General features: G+C 46.0%; 2 protein-coding genes and 2 long non-coding RNA genes across 5 annotated transcripts; 3 read left to right on the plus strand and 1 right to left on the minus strand.

The window, feature by feature from the left end:
* Positions 1–483: 483 nt before the first annotated feature.
* On the plus strand, positions 484–976 carry lncRNA:CR44688 (long non-coding RNA:CR44688). The gene has a single exon (NR_125050.1). It is a non-coding gene; the product is annotated as a long non-coding RNA:CR44688 (long non-coding RNA).
* A 1,571-nt stretch (positions 977–2,547) lies between these two features.
* On the minus strand, positions 2,548–2,937 carry lncRNA:CR44689 (long non-coding RNA:CR44689). Its single transcript, NR_125051.1, has one exon. It is a non-coding gene; the product is annotated as a long non-coding RNA:CR44689 (long non-coding RNA).
* A 163-nt stretch (positions 2,938–3,100) lies between these two features.
* Positions 3,101–4,619, plus strand: CG11131 (uncharacterized protein). 2 transcript variants are annotated; one of them, NM_001275299.1, is made up of 2 exons: positions 3,101–3,627; positions 3,768–4,619. In NM_001275299.1, the coding sequence occupies exons 1-2, from the start codon at positions 3,625–3,627 to the stop codon at positions 4,452–4,454; spliced, it is 690 nt and encodes a 229-aa protein (NP_001262228.1). In that variant the 5' UTR covers positions 3,101–3,624; the 3' UTR covers positions 4,455–4,619. The 2 variants fall into 2 exon arrangements, with proteins under 2 accessions (NP_001262228.1, NP_649429.1); NM_141172.3 differs by having other exon boundaries at positions 3,531–3,627.
* A 1,649-nt stretch (positions 4,620–6,268) lies between these two features.
* On the plus strand, positions 6,269–9,827 carry BoYb (Brother of Yb). Its single transcript, NM_141173.2, has one exon. The coding sequence runs from the start codon at positions 6,361–6,363 to the stop codon at positions 9,538–9,540; it is 3,180 nt and encodes a 1,059-aa protein (NP_649430.1). The 5' UTR covers positions 6,269–6,360; the 3' UTR covers positions 9,541–9,827.

Consider the following 9,827-nt stretch of genomic DNA (forward strand, 5'->3'; position numbering starts at 1 on the left):
TTGAGTTGCATGTATTCTTCATGAACCTATAGCACAATAGAGCGATTTAGGAGCATCGGAGCACCAAAGCCCTGCCATTATTAATTTCTTTTCAATTACAGAAGGCCCTCAGATTGCCATTTATGCTGGGGCTCATTTGCTTTTTACTCATTGTAAATGGGCCTATTCCATGTTATATGTTCTATGTTCTATGTTCTATGTTCTATCCGGCACTCCGCAGACCAATTAATACAAATTTTCAATTTGCAAAATAGAATAAAAACCGAAATTGCTAATGATTCTGGTTACTTCATTCGCCGCCCAACGCCGCCCAGCCGCCCCTCCCTTCTGGCCAATGCAATTTGAATGCGCAATTTTGTCAAAGTCAAATAGTTCAAAATGTACATGCGGTCGGCAAAATCAAATTAACTTTTAGCGCGAATAAATTTTCCACAGCCACAGTGCGGTGCACTTTTTAAATTTGAATTTCGCATTCATTGGCAGTTCGCTGGCAGCTGGGGCTTGTGCACATAATAGGCGATCGACATCAATTAAGAAAATAATCCGCGCATTATGCGAATGCGAAGAGCGAAAGCGGCTAGTATATAAATATTGTTTGACATCAACCGCGACAGGAAGGCCAAAAACGCCTGTCGGGTGGGCGGAGTGGTTGGCCAACTGGCGATTTTGTGAATTAAGCGGACGTATTCAGCATACGCTAAGCGGGCGAAAAAAGGTCGTAATGATGACACTCCGGATAAGGGTGGAACCGACCACGATGACAGGTGCTGCCCGCAAGGACATGGAATTTATGGACTCGAGTGCTCGAAACTCGCGCACCCGCACACTGGAAATAATAGGAGGATAATGATAATCCGAGCGGACTGATTGCAAGGCGTACATATATTTTCAATTAACATTTTCCAGATGCTCAAACTAATTGCATTTTACGTGTGTCATCGGAAAAGAGCCCATCCACTAAATAAACGCACCATGTAAACGCACCTATGTATTTATTTATGCACAGTAGGAGCACGCACACACACGCACACGTGAGATACGGTTAAAGTGCATTTCACTTCCGGCCCAAATCGTTGTCGCAGCGAGCCGTTTAAACAAATTCATAATACGCACTGTTGCACGGCTCGCACCTCTTGATTATTTCAGATACGTGGACAGCCCACATGGCCGTGAAATCGCATTCGGCCTTTGTGCAAATCAAATCATCGGAATGGGGCGTGGCCAATGGGGCAGGTGGTTGGGTGGCGCAGGAGCTGGTGTGTTTGTGTTTTTGATGGCCGTAATGAAAAGATCAAAAGCCCATTAAATGGCCTTTGGACAAAGACAAAAATACCAACGACACGAATAAAACGGCGAGCATAAAAACAATGCGCGCCGCTTAGGGCCACAAAGTATGCATAAAATTTGGATTGCACATACCGTGGTCCAAAGGAAAGGTGGAGAGATTGCGCTTGCAAAACGAAAAATAACGGCGCTATTAAAGGGGTTATACATGTTATACATACATATGTATGTACATACAAACATGCATGTGCATGCATGTTTAAATGGGCTGTAAAGCAGATTTAGCCAAATATCGAGATAGCTGTGCTCCCCAGATGCCTGTGGACGGACGGATGGCGCCTAATGCAAATCAAATTTCGCATCTTCGGCCCTCAATCACAATTCACACAATGTTGCCAATGTTGCCTGCGACTGTCCCAAATCCACTCAGCTGTCCAAATTAGTCCGATGCAGGGGTAGGGGGGGATAGGTGGTGCGTCACAGTGAGAAAACTCAATTTGCTCCGGAAATAGATCGCTCTGCAGCTCGGCCTCGTCCCCGTTCGTCAATTGCCATCAATTTGACTAACGGTATTGCAGCCAATTAACAAATTAATTGCCTACTTTGCTGGCTGAATGTGAAGGAGGCGCACAAACAGGCTCGCAAACCAGCGGCCAATTCCCAATGGCATCTTAGTTTTATGAGCAAGCACAGCACAGCCACAAAGTATAAGCGCTAATGAAATTTTCAGCACAGACGGTTCTTTGGTGGGTTCAGTGTTGGGCGGTGATGTGCGATAAGGGGGCGTGGCTAGGCGGAGAACCAGAGGTTGCGCAGCCCGTGGACGGTAGGGGGCGTGTTTGCAAAGCTTTTAATATAATGACACATTATCATGGCAACGTTGGCGATGTCAAAGGCACGGCGAGTGCACACTAGTGTCCTTTAAGCCCTTTCACTCCAGCAGATTGCCGAAACGGTAAACAAGTCGACGCACGGCAAGGTAATGCGACGGGCAGATATCGACGCTTCCGGCCAACTTCGATTGAGGGAAGGTGCACACATCCTTAAGATGCTAGGGAATCTGATTCTTTTCTATTCTGTTAGGTGATGTTCAGGCAAATCGTAAAAACGAGTTTTTAACACGAACAAAATGAATAAAAAAAAAAGTAAAAAAGTCGAGAGGCCACCGCCACATTCTCGATTCCTATTAAAAATGCAGTTGCTGCGGCAATTGTTCCAACAATGATAGTATCCACAGGGCCAATAACACAGCAGCATCCATTTAATTTAATTTTAATGCAAAACACATCCCTCAACGGTGTCATGCGTCCTGCTGGCCCATTGGCAAATGACCCCTACCACTTTGGCAGTCGTTTCATAAAGCAATCCTATAATTGGGATGCGGCTGACGACGGGACAATGCATAAATTCTGGCGCAGTTGCTTATTATTATTACTGCCGATTGTCGCTGTCATCGACTTTATTTGCCTTTTGTCTGTGTTTGTCGAGTGCCATTCGGAATCATATGGCCCATCGCTTGGTGTTCGATAGATGCAACCATCCATTTCGCAGGTGCCGCAGGTGCCGCAGGAGCTACATAATCGTGTTGATAGTTGAACAGTGGCCAAAAGCGCCGAGTGGGGAGCACAAAAATAGAAACGGTGCACTTTTACGAAGATTCTGTCGCTATTTGGTGCTATAATGAGCAGCACGATTCTTTGATCGAGCGAAACATTGATGATTTGTACCTGAAGATCGTGAAGCGAATCTGCAAATCGTTTTCAAGGTCAGCTTTCAAGAGCTTTGTCGATATTTTCTTTTAAACTGGAGTAGAACTTTTGGAGTGGCTGGCGTGTGGAGTGGTCGGCTGGTGGGGCACCCTGCGATATCATGCTAAAAACTCATACATAACCAGATCTTGGCTATCGCAAGGCTCTTCCACATTAGCTCCATCAAGCACTTACACGAAGCATCGCCGACGCACGGCACGAATGGACGATACACTTCACTTCGCAGACCAGTTCCAAAAATAATTGTGCTCAAGTGCGTGGTCGAATGCGGATCGACAAATCCGGCAAGCAAAGACCAGAGTCGCTGTCATCGACCAAGTGGTTAATAAGTTCGTTGTTGGGTTTGATGAGCACTCGACTCGGCGGGTATGATTTCATCTCGGCTGAGTTCCGCCTACCATCTAGATTGGTAATGGAAACTGTAGTCCAGCAGGCCTGCCAAAGGCCGGCTATAAAGACGCGGACGATATGGAACAAGACATCATTGGGTTCAATACTAGCGACACAGCAACACCTTCAGTTAGCTCGAATAGTTCGTTAATCAACTGCAGAACAGAACTATAGCTTCAAAATGGTATGTTTCAGCTCGCCCGTCCTCCAATCCAATAATAATTTCTAAAGAAAATTTAAAGGCAATGCTCATATTGCAATTTAGCAATTTAGCAAATCAGTTTTCCCAAATTTACATTTGTCGTTAACATTTTTATTGCGCAGAAACTCTTCACCGCCGTCCTTGCCATCTGCCTAGTGGCCTTTGCGGCAGCCCAATCTGCTGATCCCGCTGCTGCACTGGAGCCTTCCTCCGAGTACCTGCCTCCCGTCGGCGAGGCGGAGGCCGCCCAGCTTTCGGAGAACGGATATAAGTACAGGACCGTGCGCCGGCTGAAGCTGCGCCACCGCCGCGAGGTGCCTAACCAGGAATACCTTCCTCCCGTGGAAAACGCACCTAGCCAGGAATATCTGCCGCCAGTAGATGCCGCCGCCATTGGTGACACCAAGGTTGCCGACGACGGCTACCGGTACAAAACGGTGCGCAAGCTTAAGTTCCGTGCTCGCCACCGCCGCGACGTCTCCGAAATCGCTGAGCCCAGCGGCGAGTACCTCCCACCCGTGCAGGTTGAGCTTGCTCCCGAGCTAAAAACCATTCTTGGTGATGATGGCTACAAGTACAAGACAGTGCGCCGTCTCAAGTTCCGCCGCCACCGCCGCGAGGCTGTCGCCGAAGAGGCTGCTGCCGAGTCCGCACCCAACGGAGAGTACCTGCCCCCCGCTGAGGCTGCCGCTGCCGCCCCCGCTGCCGCCGAGGCCGAGCCAAAGTCCGCTGAGGAGGGCACTGAGTTGGCCAAGGACGGCTACCGCTACAAGACTGTGCGCCGTCTGCGTTACCGCTACCGCCACTAGGCCTCCGATCCGAACCTGGGCACATTGAACCAAATTGATCCTGAAAGTACACTCAAGAAGTAAAGTCGAACGGGCCTCGTCCAATCGACTGACTTCTTCTTTTGGCCCTTCCTAATACTTATTCACTCAGTTGTCACAGCATATGGAATAATAAAATTTATTCACAAAAAATCAGTGAAGTTCTCTAACATATTTCCAGCTTAGAGCCACAAGAATGGTATCAACATTAGCATACTCCCCAAATTGCACATTAAATAATAATATTCAAATGTAAAAAACGGCTCGGCTAGGAGCTCAAGCCAATGGGCGAAATGGAATCGCAATCAATGGCCAAGTAAGTAAAGGGCAAAATGCAAGCGGAAAAACGGTTGGCCCTCCTCGCCAAGAGGGCAAAATTCTATTTTTAAATTAAGTGCGCCTTTTTGGAAGCACAAGGAGCAGCCGGAGCGGCAGGAGTAGGCACTTTGAGTTCGCCGACATCTCGTCTCCTGCTCGACTGGGCCTGGGACTGGGCATCTTTTTACGGTCAACTTTTCGTAATATTATTTTGCATTTATTTGCACAAAGTTGATTTTTCCCTGATTTCTTTGTTTTCTTTGCTTGGCTTTGCGGGCTGCCAGCCAAATTACAATATTGTAGCGGCCTTGCTCCTGGAACGATGTGCTGGGTTCTTGGCTGGTGGTCCACTGAGCTAGGGGAGGACCGAAAGCAGCTGCAAAAGAGTAAATAAAACATTTTTTGCTCTCCAAACACAAAGTTTCGTAATTGAGCGCCTGACTTTTGCTAGCTGGCTCAGGCCAAAAAGGTTATCAACGGGTTCAGATCCAGTAAGATATCAAAATGAGCTTCCGTCCCAGCGGATTGTTGAAGGGGAGCATTCGGACACGGTGCTATCAAAACCTCTGTGACCTATGTCACAGAAAAAGTTGTTCAAATCAAGCACCCGGTTTAAAGCCAATTAAAGATTTCATGATACCGACACATTATTTGCTTGTTTTTCTACCAATCGTCTTTAAGGCCATAGGTGTTTTTTGTGACACCCTGATTTTAATATCCGTTATTAATACGAATAAAATATTCGTTGTGAAGTGCATGTGAAGGGAAGAGTATGCGACGCACAAAGCTGTCTGGAGCGCACATGGTTAAATGGTTTTTATTTATTAAATATGTCATTAGTTATATATATTATTTATATTTTAGTATAAAAATATCTAATGGGCAATACCATTTCAAATGTAAGAAATGTAACTGACCATAATTCGTAATCTATGATATTAACACAAACATTAACATATGTTACATTTTGAATAGTAACGTAGCTTGAGCGGTTCAAAATTGTACTACTCATCCGCACTGTTGCCGATCAGATATATTACACTGGACAACAAAAACAAATTAAAAAAAGAAAAGTGCTTAGCTTATAGACTTATTCAGAAATTACATGTTTCTGAAAACTCTTTCCGATCAAAAACAACGAAACTATGTGTTGCATTATCTTCATTTATTTATACAGATAGCTTTAAAATTGCCAGAATACTTTCTGTCGAAACGACATTTGATACCGATCAAAAAAATAATTAACATGGTAATTAAAATGAAATGACGCCAATCCATCCAGATGATTTGGATGTATTACATCAGGTATTAAAATACTCTTTGATACAAGTATTTTTTATCGGCATGATGACTCTCATGTTTTTGCGTTAAAATTTATATAAGTAAATTTACATACTTTTAACCTATAAAACCGATCCACTCACTAATGCATCAGAGGCTTACTGTAGCCGACGACTGAAATGGCGAACAAACTCTTATCGATAAATTATCGAATCTCAGCTGATTTCGGACTTTTCAAGAACTTAAAAAGTGCATTTATATTTTCTGTAATATCCCATTGCTAAGAAAAATGATAAAAATTAGCGATGAAAAGACCTGGCAGAGCAGCAGAGACTCAGTCTACGAAGTTGGCGACTCGTATAGCGGCCAGAATGCCAATCGACCTCTGGTGGCCACGAACTGCTCCGAATATGCGGTGGCCCATGCAAACTGCCAGTTGCGTCCGGTTCGTCGATTTGCGGAGGTTTCTCTTCTGCCGGACATCCTGGAAACCATGAGAAACTTGGGCCTAAACCGGTTGCTCCGACTGCAAAGCTACACATGGCCACACTTGGCCGGAGGATCTGGGCACGGGGCGATGATTGTGGGGTCTCCGGCCAGTGGTCGCACTTTTGCTTATATACCACCTGTTTGCCATGCTGTTTCCAGAGCTCTAATGGATTTCACAGGTCAGTGCGAGGATGTGGAGCACGATATCTCTCAACCGGATCGCTATGGCCCCATAGCATTGATCCTCGTACCGGATCTGCGACGCGTTCACCAGGTCAGCGCGATGTGTCTAGCCCTGCTGCGCAAGGCGCATAAGAATGACTCCGTTACATTGGCACTCAATGTTTCCTCCACGAAAAGTTCACAGTTCTTCCTCAAGCTTTTGAACGGAGTTGGTTGCCTGGTGGCCACTCCTGCTCAGCTGGTATGGTTTTGGCAAGAAGCTCCTGGCCTAATGCGATTTCCGTGCCTGCAGTTCCTAGTGTACGACGACGTGGACCTGATGTCCAGGGAGCAGCTACAGGACGTTCAGCAGGTGCTGCAGGAGATCCTCCCCCTGTCACACTCTCCCCAAGTGGTAATGGTTTCGAAGTCATATTGTCACACGCTGATGTCCAAATTAAGAGCTGTCAACGATAAACCGGCTCTTGTATTCGGCGATATACTGGAGGCTGCCCTTTACGGCGGAACACGTATACGAATCTCCATAATGCGCTCAGAAGCTAAGGCCAACGCAGTGGTCCAAATGCTGCAGCAGTGTTCCCCCGAGGAGTTCCGAACGGTTATTTTCTGCAGCGATGACGGGGACATGCAATGCCTCGTGGCAGCTTTGGAAGTTCAACACTACAGTTGCCTACCTTACTACCAGACTGCAGACCTGGAGGTTAGGCAGCAGGTCCATAGCTGGCAGGCAAGAAGCAACGGTGTTATTTTGCTGTGCACAGACAATTGTCCGGAGCTGGACATTCGAGATGCGCACACCATAATTCATCACAGTATGAGTCACTCGTGGAGCAAGTTTAAGTTAAGGCACCTCAAAATATCCGACAATCTTTGCAATATGGTGAAACCTACAGCGAGCATTGTGAAGAAGCCACTGTATTCTCTGGTGCTCCTTGACGATAACAATCACCGTCAATTGCCGCGTCTCGTAGACTTTCTTCAGCTGCACCAAAAAGTGGACCACCGCTTAGTTGAGGTGGCCAAACGAATACGGCAGGAGTTGGGAAAAGCCAGAAACGACCAGCATCAGTTGTGCGATCAAATCCTAGTGCTGGGCAAGTGCTACGATCCTGTTTGCGAGAGTCGTCATCGCCTGTCCCATATCGACAGGAGGCCTGATTACTTGCCCGCGTCTGGAGATGTCAAGGTTCAGCTAGTCAAGGTTTACTCGCCGACACATTTTTGCGTTCGCCTACTTGAACATCTACCGCCCAAAGGCACGTGGCGGATGATGGAATATTCGGCTGTACAGGAGTTCCGCATGCAGTTGACGCAGATCAAGGAGCCCCGACGCTACTGGCCACCTGTTGCCGGAGCAATTTGTATGTACCACACCACATTTACCAAGGAGCGTGTTCGCGTCCTGAAGGTGGCGGCTATAAAAAACACGAACATAGTTCAATCCGATTTGACAGTGAAACTCCAGGCCCTAGACGTTGACACGCGGATCTTCTCTACGAACTGTGGAAAACTGTTTGAGTGTCCGGAGGCGTTGCAGCAGGAGGCTCCGTTGGCCTGCGATCTGCGCCTTCCAGGCTGGGTGCCTTATTTCGGCGAGCGCAGCTGGACTGAAGAAAATATTCGCAATGTAAATTTAATTCTGACCCAACTTCCAAAAGATCACTTCCTGCAGGCCAAAATACTTTTCGTCGCCGCAGGAACTTTGTTTGTCCAGGATCTGGTAGCCATAATGTATGCGGACCAATTTAAGGCGCATGTGCGGCACCTAAGCCTAGCAAGGCGTCTTGTTGAAGCAACCTTAGTCAAAAGAAGTGAGAATGCTGCCGAAATGATCCGGGAATTTTTTGCGGAGGTGATAATAGAAGACGATATAGATGAGAACGTTCAGGATTCCAAGGAAAAAGCAAATAGCAAACCACATGAAAAAATGAAAGGTAAGATGACAGATCAACCGGCCAAGCTGCAGAGTCAGCCGCCTTTAAGCGGTAGGTGTCTGCGACTAGCCAATATGGCTCACGAGTCGGTCAAGGAGAATCAGCTGCATCAGGAACTGCAAGAAAGACGATATGAAACCCCGGAAATACCACACCAATCCAACGAATCTGACATCCCTCAATCCAATGAAGACAGATTTTCCCAACTGTATGAGTGTATCATGAATTGCGCCTCTTTACAGCTGGAAGATGAAAGTAAACCGGCAAAGCATCCTGACCATGTGCTCAGCGAGTCAGTTGAATTCCATAAAATTATGACAAACGAGGATGCTACACCTGACCATACTCAGGAGAAGACTGCATTACTACTACTTCCTAACAATGTAGCGAGACCGTCCGTGACCTACTATCAGACCATGACTACCTTAGAGTTTCAGGTGTTTCTGCCAGAAGATGACCATGACTACAAGGCGCTACTGCTCGGAGCACAGTTGTTCTTTAGGGCAATCTCCAAATCCTCAGATTTAATTCTGCAGTTTATTATGACCCTCAGATTTCCATACAGCTCAATGAGTCATAACATCCGCGGACGGACTGTGTACATAAGTGTCAAAAAGCTGCTGGCCCTTATCGATCCATTGGCATTCAGAGAGTATCGATTTCTAAAGCCCAATCACGATTTGTTCGATAAGGTTGATAAACAACTACAGGAGACACAGAATCGATTGGTTCGTTTCCTGGAGGATATGAATTATGTGAAACGAAATTTCGAGGGACAGGAAAAGCGCGAGACCAGTGAGGACGAAGAAGTGAATGTGGAAGGGATTGAGCGTCCAGACTGCCATAAAATATGGGACTTATAATCAGAAACTAAAAAGAAAAGCCATTTATACATTTACAACTATTGTTCTTTTCATGGGGCCACGAAGAAATATAAGGTTGAGACTGTTCAAAACAATCACACAAATATATATTTCCTAAAATGGTCTTTTGACTCAGGTAAACTATATATAAGGAAAAGGTAAATAGCATGAAAGGAATAATAAACTAGAAAAAATCGTGTGCTCTTGAGTATTAAAACCTGTAAAATGTTTTGGCAACGCTTCAGAAAAAATCTTGAAATAAAAAACTGGTTTCAAACGTTTAATTT

This window comes from Drosophila melanogaster, chromosome 3L (genome assembly GCF_000001215.4).
Source record: "Drosophila melanogaster chromosome 3L".
NCBI lineage: Eukaryota > Metazoa > Arthropoda > Insecta > Diptera > Drosophilidae > Drosophila > Drosophila melanogaster.